Source organism: Ornithorhynchus anatinus, chromosome 9 (assembly GCF_004115215.2).
Source record: "Ornithorhynchus anatinus isolate Pmale09 chromosome 9, mOrnAna1.pri.v4, whole genome shotgun sequence".
NCBI lineage: Eukaryota > Metazoa > Chordata > Mammalia > Monotremata > Ornithorhynchidae > Ornithorhynchus > Ornithorhynchus anatinus.
The window spans coordinates 43,219,528-43,243,010 of record NC_041736.1 but is presented as its reverse complement, the minus strand read 5'-3'; the positions used below and the strand labels follow the sequence as shown (position 1 = coordinate 43,243,010).

Here is a 23,483-nt window from a genome sequence, read left to right as displayed (position 1 = left end):
AACTGGGGTAGGGGTGATGGTCCAAGAATAGAAGAGTGAGGAAGGCAAGAATGGGAATGATAGAGAGATCCAACACACTTCCTCACATACACTCCCACTCACCCACACAGTGTACACCACAAGCTCACTCAAAAGAGCTTCCTCAAAAAGGAGAGTCAGTTGTCAGAGAGAGAAAAAGAGAGCAGGAATGAGAGAAAGTCAGACAGACAGATATATCCACAGCTGAGACTGCCACTCTGTCATTTCTCCTGGCTGCACAGCTCCTGCTCCAGGCAGAAGGCACTGCTGCTCCCCGGGGCTGATTTTAGGGGGGTTCCGGAATAGGTAAACTGCCATCAGGGTGATCCCCCAAAAGCCCCACAGAGCAGAACCCAGAAACAGCAGCACTGGCAACAGCAGGCCCTTCCTTCACCTTGAAGCCAGTAGGGAGGCAGATGAGGCTGGGTCTTAGATGGCTCACTTACTTCTCTCGCTTTCTTGCTGTGGTTGGCTAAATTGCTCTGGGGCAAACAGTTAACCAGAAGGCCATGTGTATAACATGCCTCATTTAGCTATGGATTTCCCTCTAGACTGTAAGCTCATTATGGGTGGGGAATTTGTCTGTCCATTGCTATATTGTAATCTCCCAAGTGCTTAGTAGAGTGCTCTGTCCATAATAAGTGCTGAAAAAATAAGACTGACTGACTGACTACCTTCACTTACCCCAAAAGAAGTGTTAGAGTCTATCAAGTGGTAGAAAAAAAATGTTGGTATTTGTTAAGCGCTTACTAGGTGCAGAGCACTGTTCTAAGTGCTGGGGTAGATACAGGGTCATCAGGTTGTCCCACGTGAGGCTCACAGTCTTCATCCCCATTTTTACAGATGAGGGAACTGAGGCACCAAGAAGTTAAGTGACTTGCCCACAGTCACACAGCTGACAGGTGACAGAGTCGAGATTCGAACCCATCACCTGTGACTCCCAAGCCCGGGCTCTTTCCACTGAGCCACACTGCTTCTCTAACTAATAGAGAATCAATGTTAGTGGCTGACATCAGAAAGATATCTGTTTAAGATGTATTATTTGGCAATGATAACATATAATTTTGCTTTGAAAAATACATGCCTGAAAACAGACTTATTAAGACAAGTACCCTTAACCACAAGTTATTTGTCATCTGAGTGGATAAATAATCCCTATTTCTACTTCTTCAACCACTGATATTTACTGAACGTTTATTATGTGCAGAGCACTGTACTAAGTGCTTGGGACAGTACAACAGAATTAGCAGACATTCTCTGTCCATAACGAGCTTACAGTCTACCTAACAAACTTCTGTTAATTAACTTAAATCAACAGAATTCTTGGCTGATTTAATCACTGTTGATTCAATTAGGAAAAGATGGATCTGAAAATAACACAGTAAACTGCTGAATTTTACATGGCTGCAGACTTCTGATGTAGAGAAAATTTATAGACTGTTTATAGAGTGTTTACTGCTAAAGCCTAGAGTTTCCATTTCATTATCCCTGTAATACAGGATGAGTAATCAAAGCTGCAGTTTTTGTAGGTTCAGAAAGAAATCCTTCTAAATCTTTGCTGTATTTGACAAAAATCTGGGGTTCTCATTTTTTCCCCACCCCAAATTATAGTTTGGATATGGAGACTGCTGCAGTATGTAGGTTCTTCTCAAATTTTTTTCTGCTCACAAATAGCAAGTGCAATTTTCTTTCTCCTCAGAGCAGTGCAACTGGCTGAGAACAGCAATGGCTATTACTCATTTCATTGTGCACAGTATTTCCTTAATAGGTGATTTGCTTCGAGTCTTTAGCGTATTCTGAATCACAGGGCACCCTCTTAGCAGTCACAAGAAGGGTTCAAGGATTAGTATTCACCAGGCCAAGGTATTGCTCCCGGCAGGACATGATGTCCACAACCACTGTGCCCGCGGCATCTCTTTCTCCTCAACCTTCTGCCTCTCTCGTCTCTCTCCTACAATGCTTATACATGACCTCTCTCTCTCTCTTTCTCTCCCTCTTCCCTCTCCCCTCCTACCCGTTCTCTTTCTCCTTTTCTTTACCTTGCCATCTCTCTTCTCAGAGTGGTTATTCTGCCTTTTGGAAGCCTCAAGACGACCTTCCCCAGAACTGGGGCTGTCTTTGGGAGACAAGGTTGCTATTTTTTTATGGTAGTTATAAGAACTTACTATGTGTAAAACACTGTTCTAAGCATTGGGATAGATTCAAGTTAACCAGGCTGGACAGAGTCTCTGTCCCACATGGGCCTCACAGTCTAAATAGGAGAACAGGTATTAGATCCCCATTTTACAGTTGAGAAAACTGAGAGTGTTTCTGGATTCACTTTGAGAGAGAGGTAAGAGTAAATTTAAGAAGGCAAACTCCTAGTTTGGGTAATAGTTCTGCTCCTTAAACTGCCTCTCCTCAACCAAGCCAGAGAAGCATTGGGTTGCAGGGTCTTCCATCAGCCAATCTGTCCCTGAAAGGAGGCCATTCAGATAGATTTTCGCAGCAAACCATCTGGTTCACTCATCCTTAAAACTGTCTCCCCTTTCACTATCTCCCTCTTTCTGGCTGAGTTTCCTTCTTTCTGTGCCATCAAACAGGCACAGGCTTCTTATTCCCTCAATTACTAGTGCTAAATATTTTTCTTTTATTCAAAATGATACATTTTGAAGATACTCAATGCTCACTTTGCTTCATAATTAGAGTATTTAATAATAATAAAATATTACTAAAATTCACATGTGTACTTTGAAGGTGAAAGACTGAGAAACAGTGTTTCTTGTAACTAGTTTATTTGGTAATGTAAAAGCTGTCCTTTCCAGCACTTTATCAGATGGAAATCTCTTGCAACTGCATGGCAATTATGAACCTTATCCTGTGGTAGAGAGGAGGCTAGTAAAATTAAACAATACACACTTTTTAGAGTATTTGTTAAGTGATTACTATGTGCTAGGCACTGTACTGAGGCTGGGGTAGATACCAGCTAACGTGAGGTTGAACATAGTTCATGTCCCACATGAGACTCAAAGACTGAATCCCCATTTTTCAGATGAGGTAGCTGGAGCCCAGAAGAGATAAATCACTCAGGTCACACAGCAGATGAGTGGTAGAGTTTGGATTAGAACCCAGGTCCTCTGACTCCCAGGCCCAAGCTCTTTCCATTAGGTCATGCTGCTTCCATAAAGCCTGCTGCATAAGCTTTTGGGAGAAAGGAGTGGAAAGGGGTGAGAGAAGGGATCCTTACAGGCAATCCTTGGGCAGCCAGGGTAGAAAAGCAGTGAGGTGTTATGCTAATTTGATCAGCAAATAGTCCTTCCTTTAGAAATAGCTTTAGCTTCTATTGTAGGGTTAGAATAATCAAGTTCCTCACTCAATCAGGAGAAGCAGGATTCAACCAGTCAGTGTGCTCTCGAATCCCACCGATAAACTCTCCTGGTTGTCTTTCCTAAGGTAACAGCCTTCTCTAAGGCCATTAATCCTAATTTTTCCATTTTGTTAATCCTCTGTACAACCTCCCCAGAGCTCCCTGCTGAGAGAAGTTCTGCAGGAAGGCCCTGACTCTCGGTTAACTGAAACTTTTCATTAACTGTGTTTCTGAGGTCCTCTCTTCTTACCCCCTTATAATCAATCCCTCTGGGAGCTCATTAGCTTACTCGGATTCAATGCTCAAGTCCATGTAGTTTACTCCCAACTCAACAAGGCCAGCCCTGACCTTTCATTTTCTCTACAAACCTACATTTCCTCCTGCCTCCGGGATATCTCCACCTGGATGCCTGCCCCAAAACCTGAAACTAATGTCCCAAACTGAATTCCTTTTCCTCCATAATAATAATAATGGTATTTGTTAAGCGCTTAGTACAGTGTTGCGGTGGATACCAGCAAATTGGATCAGACACAGTCCCTGTCCCACGTGGAGCTCACAGTCTCAATCCCCATTTTACAGATGAGGGAACTGAGGCACAGGGAAGTGAATGGACTTGCTCAAGGTCACACAGCAGACAAGTGGCAGAGCCGGGATCTGAACCATTGACCTTCTGACTCCCAGGCCCGTGTTCCAGCCACTACACCATGCTGCTTCCCTCTCAGACCTCCAGAAACGGTATGTTTCCCATTACCGACAACTATCTTGGCATCCTCAGTGAGCTTGGAGCCTGTTATTTTTGTGGTGCTTTCCTCTCATTTCCCTCTCATATTCAGGCTCTCGCTCATTCAGTCAGTCCTACCTGTTCTTCCCCTGTAATCACTCACTTATCTGCTCTTTCCTCTACTTGGGCTTCCCTCACTACCTCTCCACTCTTACTTCCATCTTCCATTAAAGGTCACTTATATTTATCAAATGCTTCTGAAGCACATCAATTTCTCCTTCAAAAACCTCCAATGGCTCCCCATTCTTTGTCACAGAAAACCACATCTCCCCCACTGGCTTTAAGGCTCTCCAGCAGCTGGCAAACTCTTACTTAGCAGTTTTTTTTTCCCATTACCTTAGTTATCATAACACTTTAAATACACTCATGTCATCTGATTTATTTATCCATTTGTGTTTATAAATTATTTCTAGTTATATTCCTTTTAGCCCTTGTTTGACCAATTTGTTTCAGCACATCTTTCTCATTAAACAGTACTCCCCCAAAGGCGGGGAGCATAGGAACATAAGAAATGTCACTTCTGGGTGAGATCAGTGGTCCACAGAGCCCACAGTTCTACCTCCCAAAGTGACAATAGGGTGCTTTGAGGAATAGGATAATACTTAATCATCTAAGATCCTTATCCACTACCATTTGGATCAAATCTATGCAAACTCTTCATGCAAGTTGTTAATACTATCTCTCTCAGATAAAGAAGTCTGTACATTAAACTGTCCATTATCATTAGATAACTGAATATCAATTAAATAATGTGGAATATTAAATAACATGGGGTAATATTAACCTCAATATTCAGTTTATCTGGAAATCAAAATGGATTATTGATAGAGGATAGTATATTTAATCTAAAATAAAATGCAGTCATTTTAGAGGAATATTTTCACTGGGGGACCAAAATGACATTTTTCTTCTCAATGTTTTAACCCAAGAATTTTGAATTCACTTTACATTAAAATGAAGCTAAACTATACATGATCCTAGCAAAAGAACACAGTGTTAAAAGGCAGTGATTTACATTAAGTAAAATGGATCCAATTTAAAATTTTACTGTCCATTTCTATAAAGTATATAATGCATTTCATAAACATTGCTGTTGCAGAAAAAATAATCAGACAGTAATGAGAAAATATAAATATGCAGATATAAACCTCAAAATTAAAATTAGTTAATAAAACCAGGGATAGCTTAGCGGGACTAAACAATTAAATAGTAGATCGCAACATATACCATTTCAAAGACAGTGAATAAAGTCTAAAGATTAAATGTGTACTTGAACGCTTATAATTCAGAAAATAACATGAAACCACTTGAACTTGCAGCTTTGTAGGAAAAAGACAACAGATGTTTTGTAAATAATGGCTAGAGTTACATATGAGCAAATTTAGTTTAAATAATTATATTGGTATATTAACAGAATAATAGCAATACTCCAATACTCTCATATTCAAGATGAGCAGTGTGGCTTAGTGGCAAGAGCACAGGCTTGGGAGTCAGAGGTCGTGGGTTCTAATCTTGATTCTGCCACTTGTCAGCTGTGTGACCTTGGGCAAGTTACTTCACTTCTCTGTGCCTCAGTTACCTCATCCATAAAATGGGGATTAAGACTGTGAGCTCCAAGTGGGACAACCTGATTATCTTGTATCCACCCCAGGGCTTAGAACAGTGCTTGGCACATAGGGAGCGCTTAACAAATACCCTCATTATTATTTAAATACAGCACTATTTTTCCATAAAGCAGAGTCTACATTATTGAGCTGGATGAATTTTCTAGTACGGAAACTGCTCATTAAAATTCTTTTGGACACACCCATCCTTTCTCATCTTAAATTCTTAAGAACAATTGCTAGGGAAACTACCCCGATCTTTATTTTTTTCTTTTGAGTTTGGTGAAATTCTCCAGCTGGGAAAATAAAATGCAGCTTCATTTCTATAGTGTAACTACAACAGTTGGCAAGGGTTTGATGTGTACATCAACCAGAGTAAAGGTTTAAGGGAACTGATTAGAAGATGGAGCTGGGAATGGAAGTTTAAAGTAACGATTTAGTGGAAGACGCTGTACCTTCATTTTTTGATCAATAGATAAAAAGCTAATTGGCAAAATGAGATTAGTTTCCCCAAGTCCCCCGGAAGCAGTGGCAAACTGCACCTAACAGTTGATGAAGTTTACTGGATTCACAGAAAAAATGAATACAGCACCACTGTCAAAATCTAGTATTTTATTTAGGACTTAAGAATTTAAATGGAATTTAACATGACAAGGTTCAAATAGAGCCTAGTCAAGTCTAAAATAAATGCTTGTTTTGCCTCTTCCAAAGTTTATGACACAATAATGGTGATGCAATCCTGTAAATCTCTAGTTAATGAATTCTGCTTTTATAACAACAAGCTTCTTAAAACCTCATCTTGAACTGAGACCATCTGTTTTTAATGAACATGTAATTCTCACCCACAACCTGTTCCCTAACCCTTGAATAAATATATCTCCTTAAAAACGATTAAAGTTTTCCACTAGACCAGAAGGTGGTGTGTGTGTGTGTGCACGCCCTTCGTGTTTGAAGGCAAACAGTGCTGACAGCGAGATTTCATCTGTGTGTGACTGGGGTTGAAAAGACCTCTGTTTCTAACTGTACATATGCTAAGATAATAAAGTTCTGTTCTTATGCTCTTGCCCAAAAGGGGTGACCTGAGTATTTCTGAACCAGGCTGATCATCCGCAAGGAAGCTAAAGATCATGGGCCTGAGGGTCGGAGGACCTGGGTTCTAATCCTGACTCTGCCACATGTTTGCTCTGTCACCTTCAGCAAGTTATCTTCTGTGTACCTCAGTTACCCCATCTGTAAAATGGAAATTAAGACTGCGAACCCTATGTGGGACAGAAGCTGTGACCAACCTGATCACTTTATACCTACTCAGCGCTTAGTACAGTTGCCTGGCACATTTAGCAAATAACGTAAAAAAAAAAAATCTGCCAAAAAGATAAGAATGGGGCTGCCTAACATAGGAATAGGGTAGGGTACAAAAAAGGGCTCTCGCTGTAAGCAGAACATTTGTTTGTCCGGGACTGGTGATGCATTGGTATGAGCCATCCACACTCTCACACTCTATTCCCATTAAACCATCAACACTCATTATTAGATGGCTGGTGGGGTAGTGACCCATGAAACTCTACAGCATGAGACTCTGCTGGTCCATTTCTGGGTTTCATAAATCATGGTGGAGTGGGGGATTCCTCTTGATAGAATTATAGTTTGGGTACGTCATTTGCTAGCAGCTGGGTACACTGTATTCTCACATAAGCTTTAGAGAAGGATTTAGTATTTAACCTACTAGGTGGGTATGTATTGCTGTAGGCCCTGAAATATGTTTTAGACGAACTGGAAATGGGCACCGTCTTGACAGTCTGACGAGGATGAAGAGGTCAGAAAAAAAAAGAAAAAAGGAAAATACAAAAGGAACAAAATAATATCTATCCCTCCCCATTCCCTTCCACTCCTTCTGTCCTCTCCTTCCACTCCTGTCCCTAGCCAAATCTTCCTAGTAGAACTGCTTTTTCCAGGATTTAGGCACCATTAATTAACCTGCCTCCCTTTAGTTACTACTCTGCCCTAGGTACTTGCAAAATTTTATCAGAAAGAAAATTCAAAGTAGGCAGGATATGTGTGCAAACACATTTTCAATAAGCCTATTTCACTACTGCTGCTACCTTCTGCATCAAATGAAGCAGTGATTTTTTACACGTACAGGTAATCCACTTAATTTCTCTCATTGAAGAATAAAATGGTTTTGGTGAATCAGATGGGACTTTTCTTACATGAGTAAAGATAATGAAGAAGTTGATACTATTACCTCTAGGTTATACCGTCTTTCGGCAATCACGCGATCATCCTTGTTTCCAAAGAGTTTCTTTGGTGGAAATTCCAAAGTAGCCAGCTGCAACATATGAAAGAGGCTGCATTAATATACTTAATTTTTTTTCTGAACATTAAAAACTGTGGAAATTTCAATGTAATCACAATAAGAGATGTGATATAAATTAGTTCGGTCCACATTATTCTTTTTCAAATGTTGTAAAGCTATCCTGCCTCCTGCAATACTGACAATTCCCTTCTGTTATACTGGATATCAAACTGAAAATTATTAGTTCAATCTCTCCACTGCATGCCAAAAAATATCATATTCAATGTACCTGCACATGTCTATTATCACTGTTTTCAAAAAGAAAGGCAAGAATGTTGTCATAATAATTTCCACAGGCATCTCACTGTTTTCCATTACTGACAAGCTACTGGCCAGAAACTTTCCAAATCTACCAGAGATTATGGTTAGCTTGGCACTTCCAGTGTGGCATTATACAGCTCTGGGGCACAGAAGACATGGCCTTTGTTACACTGTAGACATTCGAGAAGTGTACCAGGACTCTGTGGCTGCTACTAAATGTATTCGCTGACCAGTGTTTACTATCAGCTTATCAACTCTACAATGATATAGATGGCCATGTCACAGTAGAAAATACCACCTTCATAATCATTAGGGCAAAATAGGGGTTGTGCACTAGGTCTGGTTTTATTTCAACTTTTTGCTGCAGGGTGTGGACACAAGGGACCAGAATGCTCAGGTGAGAATATAATGTAACTTGCTGGGAAACTCTTTCATCTCAATATGCCAAAAACACCATTAAAAGCCACTCTATCGATCGATCATATACTGGTGAGTGTCCAGCTGCCCACACAATAAATGCAAGTGATAATCAATTACTCTGCAGAATTAGGAAAGTGCTAAAAAGCAACAGATAACCTGAGAAGCTTAAATTGCTACCAGCCCGCACTTGGGAATCCCTACACAGAGAAAGATTTTCATTCATGTAGAGCTCCATGCTTTCACTGAATACTGCTTCTTAAATAACTTGCGCCCCCTCCCCCCCACCCCCGCAACCAGAAAGGCAGGAAAATCAAGAAAGGAGAAAATCAAATTAAGAAAGTCATCATGTTCTTGGGAGATGGATAGTGTGATGCCAACATGGCAGAAAGCCAAAGATCAAATCATAGTAAGAGTTGACTCCAGACATTTGGCTCTCTGACTCAGATTGGGTGCTTTTACATTTTTAAACAGTCTCAGCTCTGCTGAGACATTTGCTTAATCTACTAATCAACCAGTGGTATTTCTTGATGGCTTACTCTGTGCAAGCTACTGTGCCAAATGCTCAGGAGAGTACAATGGAGTTTGCAGGCACCATCCCTGCCCTCAAAGGTTTAAAAACTACTGGGAGAGAGAGACATTAAAATGAATTACAAATAGGAGGAGCTTAGAATATAGCAAAGGAGAGAGATACTAAAATAAATTCCAGGGAGAAGGAAACAACAGAATTTAAATATAGAAGTGATGGGGTAGAGGAGAAGTTGAGGTGAGTACCTAAGGGCTTTGGGGGAGATGATTCAAGTAGGTAGGTGACAGAGAAGTATTGAAGTGGTTTTATGGGGAAAATAGGATGGGGAGATAAAAGTGAATCAGGATAATCCTCCTAGAAGAGCTGTGATTTGAGGAGGGCTCTGAATAATAATAAATATACTTGTGGTATTTGTTAAGTGCTTACTGTGCGTCTAGCACTGCAGTAATAGCTGATGCAGATACAAGTTAAGTCAGATTGGACACAGTCCCTGTAACAGATAGGCCTCCCATCCTAAATATAATTCCCACTTTACTGATGAGAAAAATGAGGTAGAAAAAAGTTAAATGACTTGACCCAGGTCACACAGCAGGCAAATGGTGGAGCTGATAATAATAATGATAATTATGGCATTTGTTAAGCACTTACCATGTGCCAGGCAATGTTATAAGCACTGGGATAAATACCGGATAATCAGGTTGGACACAGTCCCTGTCTCACAGGAAGCTCACAGTCTTAATCCCAATTTTACAGATGAGGAAACTGAGGCCAAGACAAGTGACTTGACCAAGGTCACACGCAGACAAGTGGCAGAGCCGGAATTAGAACCCATGACCTTCTGACTCCCAGGCCCATGCTCTAGCCACTATGCCATGCTGGTTATAGAACCCAGGTTCTCTGATTCTTAAAAGTTGATCTGCAGCCAGCCCTAGCTGAAGTTCTACTGAAGAACAGAAATATCCAACTTCATGCAAGAGGCATGGATTTCTCCCAGATTCCACATCCTAATTAGCTTTTCCAATGTATCACACATCATCAAATGCAAAGACAGTATTGCGAAATGAGACTCTGGATGCCAGTCAGGCTACAGGGTTGAAGTAATTTATGCCTCAAACCAACTTGGCTGGGAAGTAAGTATGAAGAAAAGGGAGGAGAGCAAGATACCCAAACAGCTTCTGTATAGTCATGGACAGGACCTGATAAGCAAGGAGGGCAGAAGAATTGTTCTAAAATATTCAGAGAAACACAATTTATAGATAATGGCACAAGTGCAGCAGTAAATGTCAGAGACACCAGACTGGTGTAAGGCAATGAGGAAACAGTGCGTTTTTACAACTGGGGCTTCAAAAAATCATAGATATCAAGGAGCAAAATGAAAAGTGGTGCCAGGAGCTCTGAACACCATAACACAGCAAAGAATGACTTTACATCTGCAGGGTGTGGAAGAGACTTTGTTATGCATTAGTCTTTTCAGTTTCAGCTGCGCCCATGGCTAAAATCTCACCGACAGGTAATGTCAACTTCAAGCCTGGAGGACAGTTCTATATGTCACTGTATTAATGTAGCCAAGCTAATACAAATTACTATATTTTAAAAGTGAGTACGTAATGCACTTGACCTCTAATTAAAAGTGAGATTTTGTAAGTGTGAAACTGGGCCACGGATGCAGTATTCAGTCATATCTGGATCAGTTCCATCTGTTTGTTGCAGAGATTTTGCCTAAAGCTAGTTTGGTATATATTTGTCACAGAAGGCTTTACGAACAAACCAGAGAGTTAAGAAGGGAAATGAGAGGTTGGGGGTGGGGGGAGGGAGGAGGGAGGAGGAAGTGGGGAGAGGTGGTGCAGAGAAGGAATAACTGCATCAAAAGCAGTGAGTTCTGCAGGTGCTTTTACTTAAGACTATACGAACTACACGTTTTGGACTTGAAGCTTGTAAAATCACGCAGAAGTGGACCAGTGGAGCTAGAAACAGAAGTGCAGTCCTACTGCTCCATTTTTCTAACACTAGAGGGTGGGAAACCACCAGTGGGGCAGGGGCAGAAAAAAAAGGCAGTTTGCAAGCGACTATTATCGCCATTGGGCTTCAAATGAACAGATTAACTTCCAACAACTCTTGACAGCCCTGTTCATATGTCAGAGAGGTGATGTGTTGTGCTAACATTTGTTTTCTTGGCATGTAAATTTCGTCATTTAACCTCATACCCTATTGAATTATTAGACATCCCACCCGCTCCCTTGCCCAATGTCAGGAACTTAAAGTGCTTGGTAATCACCTTTTACAGTTTTGGTGGTTTGATCATTTTTTTTAAGTGGCTGACGAGGTGTTCAATTTTCTCCCGGGGAAAATGAGTGAGCAAATTCACTCTTAGCCAGAGTAGCAAGTTAAAAGCGTTTCCTGGCTGAAGTAAGCAAACTCATTTTTCTTTAGGCAAAGGTAGCATTTCCCTTTTCAACTCAGACGTGGTGTTGGCAGTAAAATTTAGAATGAGGACTACTAGAGGGTCTGTAACCTTGATCTGTGAACATCAGGGAAGGAACAAAACAATAACTTGTAAATATTCCTAATGGAATTTAATTTCCCTCATTTTTGGCTTCCCCTCTACACCTTTCATCAAGAAGGGATAGAAAAAATCCAACTCCCCCAACACATCACTTCTAATGAAATGGAAAAATTTTCCTAGAGAAGAGTGTGGTTGAAAAGAATGGGGATGTGGAGGCCCAGCTACCACACTTTACTCTATCCCAGATTTACTGCAGGTCATTTACAGATGACCTGTAAAAGTCCTTACATACCTTGTATCCCAGATTTCCAAATTGAGCATGGGAATAAAGATATCTCACAGAATAATAATAACGATGACATTTGTTTAGCTCTTACTATGTGCCAAGCACTGTTCTAAGCACTGGGGTAGATTCAAGGTAATCAGGTTGTCCCACGTGGGGCTCACAGTTTTAATCCCCATTTTACAGACGTGGTAACGAGGCCCAGAGAAGTGAAGTGACTTGCCCAGGGTTACACAGCAGACAAGTGGCAGAGTCAGAATTGGAACTCATGACCTTCTGACTCTCAAGCCCATGCTCTATCCACTAGAGCTTACTAAATACTGCTAATACTGCCATTGCATTTTCCCAAGTGTCCAGTACAGTGCTCTGCACATAGGAGGCACTCCCTGAATTAAGTTGCCCTCCCTGGTGCTCTACCACCCTCTCACCCTCTTTCGTTTCTTCATCCTCCGGGGACTCCTCAGCTCAACTGCACCTGGCGGCAGGTGGTGCCAACGGGCAGCAATGGGCCATCCTCATAGCTTCTGGGGCTGGGGATCTGTTCCTGCAGCCCTGTGAGGATGACGGGAGCCCCACAAGTCCCCGGGCTGGTTGGGCCTGGGACTGGTTTCTGCCCACAAAGTCAATCAATAGCCGTCATCCTGGCTCTATCTGCAGGCTCCAAAAGCGAGAATGGATTAGTTGCAGCTGCCTCTCCTGTCCTTCAGCTGTGGGAGAATGGGGAGGAGGACAAGAAGTTAATGGCTCCACCTCTGTGATACCAAGCCCAAACCTATGGAGGCCGCAACTGTGCCTTCCGCCATCTTTATTTGGCTTTTTTGGGTGGGGGTGGAAGCAGATGGTGACAGAGATGGGACTGCAGCCAACCAAATCAGACTCAATTGCCTGGAAGAAATGCATTGGGGGAGCCAATCAGTCAGTGGTCATTCATTCATTCATTCAATCATATTTATTGAGGGCTTACTGTGTCCAGAGCACTGTACTAAGCGCTTGGAAAGTACAATTCAGCAATGAAGAGAGACAATCCCTGTCCACACTGGGTTTACAGTCTAAAAGTTGGAGGGGAGAGGAGGGAGGGAGAGTCCTTATAAAGAGCTGACTGGGTGTACAGCACTGTACTATGTGCTATGTGTATGATACGGTCATCAATCAATGGTATCTATTGAGCGCTCACTGTTCAAAGCACTTGGGAGAGCCAATACAACAGAGCTGTTAGACACATTCGCTGCCCACAAGCTTCCATTCTAGAGGGGATGATGATGATAATATGAATGATGATGGTAATGATGATAGTTGTGGGTTTTGCGAAGCCCTTACTATGTCAAGCATAGCTGATAGAGCCAAACATGAATTTGTTTTGCTACAGAAATATAAACGTGGTACAGACTGTGAATCCTCCATTTACAATTATTGTATTCGAGTTCCTAGATGAAACACCTAAAGCTGTAGACAAAAGATTTTTCTTAAACGTCTAATTACCAGCTGCAAAGGTAATTATTTTTCAATGAGCAGGAGAAGCAAGCAAAACAAACAGGTATTTCTGTGGATGCCAGTTCAGAATTGTGAACTATTCCAAGTGTTAAACTATAAAAGTGTTCAATATAAAAAGTCTGCAATTTTCCCCAAGATCAAAACATCCCCGGGATGAGGACAGCTAATTATGCCTGCAAAGAAAACCCCTTTTTTTGCTGGAAGTGTTACTGTATGAAAAAGAATGCCTAGAACAAATTGTTTAGACCATGAGAAGAATTGGTAAATTGCCCTAGACCTCTCCTTTGAAATTATTTGCTCATCATTTGCTTCTGTCCCTCACACACCTGAAGGATAAAGAAAACAAAATCAAAAACATTAAGTTAACTGGTCATTTCTCACCTTTCTCTGAGTTTCTAATATGCCTCGTTTTTCAAAGGTTGCTTCTGATCTTTCCCTGATTTTTAAGCCAAAGTAGTGGAAAGTATTATATAGAAGAAGTATTATGACAGATTGCACAGAGAGAAAGAGAGACTGTTTTAAATTTCCTTTCCAGACACTACTAAAATAAATGGTCTTACTTGAGTTTTTGAACAGTAAAGTAAATGAAATCTTGTGCTCCCCAAAGTACATACTTATTTCCATAATAGGGTAAGCATTGTGGGCACCCACATTATTGTGAAATCAATCAATCAATGGTATTTGAGGGCTTACTGTGTGCAGAGACCATTGTACTAAGAGTTGAAAGACACATTCTCTGCCTACCAAGAGCTTACAGTCTAGAGCGAGACTGACAGAAAAATAAATTATGGATATGTACATAAGTGTTGAACGTGAGGTGAATATCGAGTACCTAAAGGTACAGATCCAAGGGCACAGGTGATGCGGAAGGGAAACCGACCGTGGGAAAAGAGGGCATAATCAAGGAAGGCCTCTTGGAGGAGATGTGATTTTAATAAAGCTTTGAAGGCAGGGAGAGTGCTGATTTGTCATATAAGGTGAGGGAGGGAGTTCCAGGAGAGAGGGAGAATGTGGGCGAGGGGTCAGCGACAAGACTTATCTGAGTGCATTAGAGCACTGAAGTTCTGGAGGAGTTGGCAGCCCTACTTAGATATTCCCTGACCACAAGGACCCAACAGTGACTATAAATATTACCTTGAAACTTTGATTTTAGTACTGTGACCTTTCCTAATCTTTGGAATTAATGATATCCCAACTTTGATGCTTTCTTATTTGGGCCTCTGGTAGCCTTGACAGCTGGGACCTAAACACTCCTGGATATTTGTCTGGATAATTGTCTGCTGTGTGACCTGGGGAAATCACTTCACTTCTCCAGGGCTCAGTTACCTCATCTGTAACTGAGATGAGCACCCCGTGTGGAACAGGGACTTTGTCCAACCCAATTTACTTGTACCCACCCCAGTGATTAGCACAGTTCTTGGCACATAGTAAATGTTTAAATACCACAATTATTATTATTATTATTCTTGGATCCTAATTCCATATCTTCCTGACTTAGCACTAAACCCCGGATGGCTGATATGGATTCTTGCTTGTGCTCATACAACAAAGTGCCCCCAAATTTGATGTCCCAAGGGAAGCTCTTTATTCTCTATGACTACCACGCTCAACAATATGAATTCAATTCAAGTTGGGTTTCTAAAATATACAATAAATCAACTTAATTGCAGTAACACTATACATTGTTTCCTCTAGTGAACAAGACATGGACTACTAAAACTTCTCCAAAATGGGTAAGGAAAGAAATAATAATCACGACGAAAATACAAAACTTCAACTAATGACCCTCCATTGTAGGAAACTTGGGCAGCACATATTTTCCTCTTTGCAAGTGACGCACTATCCCAGCTCTGCCACTTGTCAGCTGTGTGACTGTGGGCAAGTCACTTAACTTCTCTGTGCCTCAGTTACCTCATCTGAAAATGGGGATTAAGACTGTGAGCCTCACATGGGACAACCTGATTACCCTGTATCTACCCCAGCGCTTAGAACAGTGCTCTGCACATAGTAAGCACTTAACAAATACGAACATTATTATTATTATTTTTATTAAAGACTAGGAAAGTTGAGCATAAACAGCCCATAAAGATAACTGTTGGATTGAAAGCTGCCTTAAGGTGTGGGCCAGTGTTTTCTATTTCCTTTGTAATTCCTGATAAATTCCCTATTTAGTGTTCTGTTCAGTGGTGCTCGGTCAACACAGTTGTGAAAGACTCATATTCAGTGCTCACGATTTATAGAAAAGAATAGGAAAAATAGTATGTCTAAGAAAACAAAATACATTTCATTCTTTAATTGCCATTTTCCTTCTGAGAACCTGTGAATTGATGCTAGTTCTTGTGGGAAAATGATATGTCAAGGTTAAATATGGGATCTTTGTGGGGAATATGTTAACTACAAGATCAGTGCCAAAAAGTGTAATTTTTGGATTATGGGCTTCACAGTGCAACATTAAAATTTTATTAAGCCTAGGAAACACAAGAAACAACTAGAAATCGGGAAGATATTAGCACTTTTTGACCAAAAGAGATACTTAATGAATTATCTATGTTATTCTCAAAACTGGTAGATTGGAAAGGCTAAATCAAACATATTTAAACATAGAGAGATTAAATTCATACTACTATATTTTCTCACCTCCTAAATCAATCAACTGTTAAAAATGCTAGCTCCTAATCTTCCCTCCCTGACCACCATCACCAACCTCTCACACTCTAATGGCTCCTTTGTCTCTGCCTGGAAACATGCTCTTGTCTCCTCTATCCAAAAAAAAAAAAAGTTACCTGGATCCTATGTCTCCGCTAACCATCACTCCATATCCCTCCTCCTATTTCTGTCCCAACTCCTTAAAAGGCAGCAGTGAGAAGTTGCTTGGCTTAGTGGAAAGAGCCAAGTGCTGGGAGTCAGGAGACCTGGCTTCTAATGCCAGCTCTTCCACTTGACTGCTGTGTGACCTTGTACAAGTCATTTAACTTCTCTGTGACACTGTTAACGTCTGCCCTAGTGGATAGAACACGGGCCTGGGAGTCAGAAGATCGTGGGTTCTAATCCCAGCTCTGTCCCCTGTCTGCTCTGGGTCCTTGGGCAAATCACTTCACTTCTCCACATCTCAGCCACCTTCTCTGTAAAATGGGGATTGAGACTGTGGGCTTCATGTGGGATAAGGGACTGTATTCAACCCAATTTGCTTGTATCCAGCGCTAGTCAAGTGCCTAGCACATAGTGCTTAACAAATACCATCATCATCATTAGAGAAGCAGCGTGGCTCAGTGGAAAGAGCCTGGGCTTGGGAGTCAGAGGTCATGAGTTTGAATCCGGCCCTTGCCACTTGGCAGCTGTGTGACTGTGGGCAAGTCACTTAACTTCTCCGTGCCTCAGTTCCCTCATCTGTAAAATGGGGATTACCTGTGAGCCTCACGTGGGACGGCCCGATGACCCTGTATCTACCCCAGCGCTTAGAACAGTGCTCGGCACATAGTAAGCGCTTTACAAATACCAACATTATTATTATTATTATCATCATTATCATCTGCAAAATGGGGTTAAAATACCTTCCTCCCTCCTTCAGACTGTCAGCTCCACGAGGGACAGGAATTGTATCCAATTTGCTTATATCAGGTCAACCTCAGTGTTTCATACAGTGCTTGACAAACAGTAAGCATTTACAAACCACAATTCATATCAATATTATTATTTTCCCTTCTTTATCTTTTATGTGTTGCTGCTGCAGTTGAAAGTTACAAAGTTTTTCATCTTCAAACTGAAAAATTAATCTGCAAGAAGAGCAATCCAAAAGTTCAAAAAGGTCAGAGAGTTACCAACGAGTGGCAGCAATTTTTTTTAATAATCTCTTATTTCTCTGGGGAAAAAATGGAAATCTTTTCTAGTATTGCAAGTCTTTGAATAATGTTCAACATTCTCTCCCTTGACACTGTAAAGAGATCCTAATTACCCCAAAAGGGAATGAACCTCTAATCCTATAGTTAATTTACCTTTTAAAACTTCACAATAACCTAAACCTTGTCTAATTTAGGGAGGAACCTAGAACAAGCTGTGACCGAACACTTATTACGTTTTAGATCATTCACTCAATGTTCTGCCATTAAGACAAATTAAATGTAATCAAAAACCTTATTTTCATTAGAAGCTTTGTTCCTATTCAAATCTATTTTTTACACTACCTAGATATAATATTAAAGGTGTCAAAAGTGATGGGTAACAACAGTATTGGAAAAATAGTACCAATATTTCTTTTGCTATAAGCAGCTGTTGTACTGAAATACAGCAAAGAAAATTCATACCCACCTTTTATTAATCTATAAAAATAAAACGATATCAACTGAATTCCTAAATCACTTAAAAGAAAAATGAGGACAACTAATCAAGTCAAGGCATCTTTAGACACCTAAGACAAACATTTGTTTAATTTTGTGGTGCTGATAAAAGTGAAGTATGCATCTCCCTCCTACAAACCTCTAATATTATTCACTTGTATAACGTGTGACTATTTGAATAATGCCCTACTTTAACAGAGTAGAGAAAAATATTCTCAATTGCTGTTTCTGTAGTCAGCCCATCCTGACAGCACTTGCCTTTTGCATACCAACTCACCTAAATGTCATCTGGCAGCTCATGAAGCATCCTTGCCTTTGTGCCCATCTAATGCTGTAAATTTCAACCTCTGCAGCTTTTGAGAAATGCTAATAATGAAAACTCATCAAAGGGTTGCCATAATTCTTACGGCTGACGAGACGGAAGTATTTCTGGCTACTCAAAATTAATGGCAGATCCCAGGGACTTATAAGAACAGCTGCCACTGAGAAATATACTTGCAAACAAATAAGCAATACTCCACCAACTATGATTTGTTATAGGTATAGAGCAGTAGCTCTTCGGAATAAAGTGGCCCAATTATTAACAGAGAAATGAATTACTACTCCATATTTGATAGGATAATTTGAAAACATCTGATTTCATCTGGTTAGGATGGAAGTGTTGTTGGCATGCAGGCTGAGACGCCATCGAGGGTCGAAGACCTCACACACAGACGGCAGGAACCACCTCAGCAGTAGCCACACTGATGTTTCCGGAGTTGGGGAGACCAGATGACAGGTAGGAAAGCGTGACTTGAGCAGTCAACTGGATCACTGCCTCCTACTTTCAAGTCTCAAGGACAGTGTATCTCCACCTGGTCAGGTCTAATAAGGGCTAGTGCTCAGAGTGCAACAAGCATCACAAACACTGGCTGACAAGAGACCTTCTAGGACTTCATTGTTAGTGATCCTTTACAGAGTTAAGCCCCCATGCGCAAGGAATACACCTTAGGCTTCTATTGTATGTTTCCAAGCACTCAGAATCATGCACTGGACCCAGAGAATATTCAATAAAAACCGTTAGTACAACTACTTCTGTGGAATTTAAAAGTGGAAAACATGCAGTGACCCTGGTGAAAATGTTTAAGAAGCCAAAGGTCCCAGGGTTTTGCGACTACATGGAAGATTCGACACAGTTGCTCTCTAGCCTTAATTTGCTCTGCAGCTCGATGTGGTATTTACACTAAAGCCTTCCAACCCTGTAAGGGACACGCGTAGCTTCTTGATTTGAATTTCTGCATTTTGCCTGTCAGTTTGCCCAGAGTGCAGGAGTTAGTGACCTGCATAGGCAAAGAAAATATGTGGCTAAGCATCAGGTGGCTGTGATGCTGGCTGGTGAATAACCTCGGTCTTTTTCAGGCTTCTAATCTGCTCAAAGCACTCTGTTAACTTTGCAGAGCAGCTCCTGAGTTGGTCAATGTTTTTTGTGAATGTCTTTCCAGAGCAGGTTCCAAGCAGTCCTTTCAAACAAAAGCACCCTGAGAACTTCTATTTGAAGTAATTGAACTAGTTTATTAGCCACACAGTGTCCGCAATAATTGCATAAAATATAAATAGGTATGTGTCTGTTGTTATATTGTACTCTCCCAAGCACTTAGTACAGTAATTTGCACACAGTCAGTGCTCAATAAATATGATTGAATAGGAGTGGGCAAGACTTTTTTGGAATTTCCACTCTGACCTAACCGTCCATATTATTAATTGATTATTATGATGTTTGTTAAGCACTTGCTAGGTGCCAAGGACTGCTCTAAGTGCTGGGATAGCTACAAGCATATCCGGTTGGATACCATCCCTGTCCCACATGGCGGGTCACAGTCTATTAGGAGAGAGTAGAATTTTAATCACTACTTTACAGATGAGGAAACTGAGGCATGGAAAAGTTGGGCAACTTGTCAAGACAAGTGGTGGAGCCAGGATTAGAACCCAGGTTCTCTGTCTCCCGGAGCCTCTAATTCCCAGGCCCATGTTCTTTCCACTAGGCCATGCTGCTTCTCGAACACACCACATAATCCCGACTCCCTCAGGAAAAATGTGAACACTACATCTCCAGTTTCCTCGACTCTCTCTTTAAGAATTCAAAGGGTTGCCAATCACCAACAGGAAATCACCCAAGGGAAGAACACTTTCATTTTACCCAGCCATATGTTGATCCTGAGGACAACGTTAATGGAATTTTTAGTGGCACACATTCAATTACTAATTATACTGGCAAAGAGGCTCAACAGAAGGAATCCATTACGCCAATTAATGTCCATGGGGGTCCTATTTTGCCAATTAACTTTGGATAAATACTTGCCATGGCTTTACTCAGCAGTCAACATTTCTAAATAGTCCACTTTGAATAATGATCTGAAAATCTCCACAATCAACTGATCCCCACAGATTCAGTCTCTGATCAAAGGGTGAAATGCCACCCTTGGTCTACTGAGGAAAGTCTGGATTTGAGAAATAGAGTAGCAGCATGGCCTAGTGGAAAGAACATGGAGCTGGGAGTCATTCATTCAATAGTATTTATTGAGCGCTTACTATGTGCAGAGCACTGTACTAAGCGCTTGGGATGAACAAGTCGGCAACAGATAGAGACAGTCCCTGCCGTTTGACGGGCTTACAGTCTAATCGGGGGAGACGGACAGACAAGAACAATGGCACTAAACAGCGTCAAGGGGAAGAACATCTCGTAAAAACAATGGCAACTAAATAGAATCAAGGCGATGTACAATTCATTAACAAAATAAATAGGGTAACGAAACCTGGGTTCGAATCCCAGCTCTGTTGATTGCTGGGTGGCTTTAAGCAAGTCACTGAACTCCACTATGCTCAGTTTCCTCCACTGTAAAATGGGCATTTGAAACCTCTCCTGGGGCATTTGAAACCTCTCCTTTCTCCTACTTAGAATATGAGCCCCATGTGGGACCGGGAAGTGTCCATCCTGACCAACCTGTATCTGCCCCAGTGCTTGATACATACTAAGCACTTTAATCCCATAAAAGATTTTCTTGAAGGCTTTTGTAATAAAGCACAATACAGTAAAGTACAATAATGCCTTTGCTTTAGAAGTTTTCCATTTTCAACAGCACTTCCGATATTGTTATAAGGGGCGATATCTATGCTGTAGAAAAAGGAAATGGTCCTAGGGGAGTACTCCCCACTTTACTGGAGGTGACCCTGAATTCTGGGCAGTACATTCCTGCATTTTTACAAATGTGGGAAAGCTGTTTCAGAAACACTCTTCAAAGGAAAATGGCTTTCCCGGAAGACACTCCCATTTAGGAGCTATCACTGGATAAGAAAACCAAGTAACTGCTGAAAATATTTCATGTCTAATCTATGGCCAGCTATTAATCTTCGCACTTTCTTCTGTGATGTTAAAAAATAAATCTAATTATATTTCTGATTGAAAAAGTGGAGAACAGAATGGAGAAATATTATCCCTCAATAGGGAACCAGAGCCACTGGTTTGGCTCTTTCCTGTACAGAGTTTCAAATTATTCATTCAATCAATGGTATTTATTGAGTGCTTACTATATGCAGAGCACTTTACTAAACAAGTGTGCTATTGTGAAGTGTTTACTATGTACCAAGCACTTAACTAAGTACTGGGATAGATAGAAGATCATTAGGCTGGATACATTCCCTGTCCCACATGAGGCTCAAAGTCTAAGGGCTAATGCTTGGAATAATAATAATAATAATAATAATGTTGGTATTTGTTAAGCGCTTACTATGTGCAGAGCACTGTTCTAAGCGCTGGGGTAGACACAGGGGAATCAGGTCGTCCCACGTAGGGCTCACAGTCTTAATCCCCATTTTACAGATGAGGGAACTGAGGCACAGAGAAGTTAAGTGACTTGCCCACAGTCACACAGCTGACAAGTGGCAGAGCTGGGATTCGAACTCATGAGCCCTGACTCCAAAGCCCGTGCTCTTTCCACTGCGCCACGCTGCTTCTCAAGAATACAATGGAGCAGCGTGGCTCTGTGGAAAGAGCCCGGGCCTGGGAGTCAGAGGCCATGGGTTCGAATCCCGGCTCAGTCGCTTGTCAGCTGTGTGATTGTGGGCAAGTCACTTAACTTCTCTGTGCCTCAGTGACCTCATCTAGAAAATGGGGATTAAGACTGTGAGCCTCATGTGGGACAACCTGATTACCCTGTATCTCGCCAAGTGCTTAGAAGAGAGCTCTGCACATAGTAAGCGCTTAACAAATATCAACATTAATTAACCCACTCATTTGGGTCAGGATTGGTCCCCATAATGGACCAAAGAATAGGGGCTCTCTCTGATCCTGAAGATTCCTGGGAAATTGACTGAAATTCAGGTCTCTCCAGGAGAAATGGAGAGATGGCCTGGGTGGATGATGATGATTATATTTGTTAAGTGCTTACTGTCTCAAGCACTGTTCCAAGCTCTGGGATAGATGCAAGTTGATCAGGTTGGATATGGTCCCTGTCCAACACATGGCTCACAGTCTAAATTTCCACATTAAAACTGATATCCAGGACCCGCAAACAGCATCCTGCATATTAATGAAGGCAATTGAGCCCAGATTACAGCCCTCTGTTGATGGGAGCAAAACCTACTGTCCACAACTGAAGAAGGGAAAATGGTGAGCTCATTTGAGGCTTGATGATTCCACGTTCTTATCGAGTAAATGTTAGGCATAAAAAAGTTATTCAGAAGTTTTTCCTTTTTCTGTTGTTGGGTTATTTATAATTTATAGGGTGGGAAGGTCTGTAATTTTGATATTAAATTTGGAGTGTGGTTTGTAAAGTCATTTAGAATGGACTTCAGTGATGGATGGCGAATTGCAGTCTAAAATATTACAAGGTCAATAGTTATTTTTCTGCTGCTTCTGGGGAATTACTTGACAAATAAATAAAATGAGAAATGGCTCACTGTAAAAACTGAACACAAAGTGAAGGTCCAGCTCATACACAAATTAAATGACCTCTCACTTTCCTCTTTTTTCTGCCATTTCAATGTTTACCTTAATCCACAATGGGCTATCAAAAGTGGCATCTAATGAATACTTTGCTCAGACTGTTTTCAATTCTCGTAGAGCTTTCAAAATATTATCCCCTCTGATCATCATATCTTGCACACTTCTAACTCAGGAATATGGCAGCTTAAAGCTTCTCTTTCAGGACATACAGAGATCCATAAACTTACACTGCATTCTTTTAAGGTCCTTAGAGGATGTTTCTGGCATGTTTCTTGAACTCTAAAGATGTATGAGTAAAGAAAATTCACTTGGCAGCTGTGTTTCAGATTTGGTTAGGATGTCCTATTTTCAGGCAGGATTCTATCTGAACCAACCCAGCCACATGGAAAATCCTTTCATTTTACAAGAACGCCAGAGAAGGGGCTTCCACATCTTTTTGTCGTAATCCAATTCAATATTTGGCAATGCTTTCTCAGGAAACTGTTCCTACCCTGAAACTTAAATGCCCTGAGGGGTGGGAACAGGGAAGAACATTCTGGAATAGCATATGGGGCCAGAGAATGAGTGCCACCTCACCCTTTT

The 23,483-nt window shown here is 41.2% G+C and overlaps 1 protein-coding gene across 3 annotated transcripts in view; it reads right to left on the bottom strand.

The window, feature by feature from the left end:
• Positions 1-23,483, bottom strand: part of KIF16B (kinesin family member 16B) — a 212,348-nt gene that overhangs the window by 21,954 nt on the left and 166,911 nt on the right. For all 3 annotated transcript variants that reach the window (XM_029072600.2, XM_029072601.2, XM_029072602.2), the window contains one exon: positions 7,992-8,075. In XM_029072600.2, the coding sequence (XP_028928433.1) occupies positions 7,992-8,075 (84 nt within the window). The remainder of the gene's footprint in view (positions 1-7,991; positions 8,076-23,483) is intronic.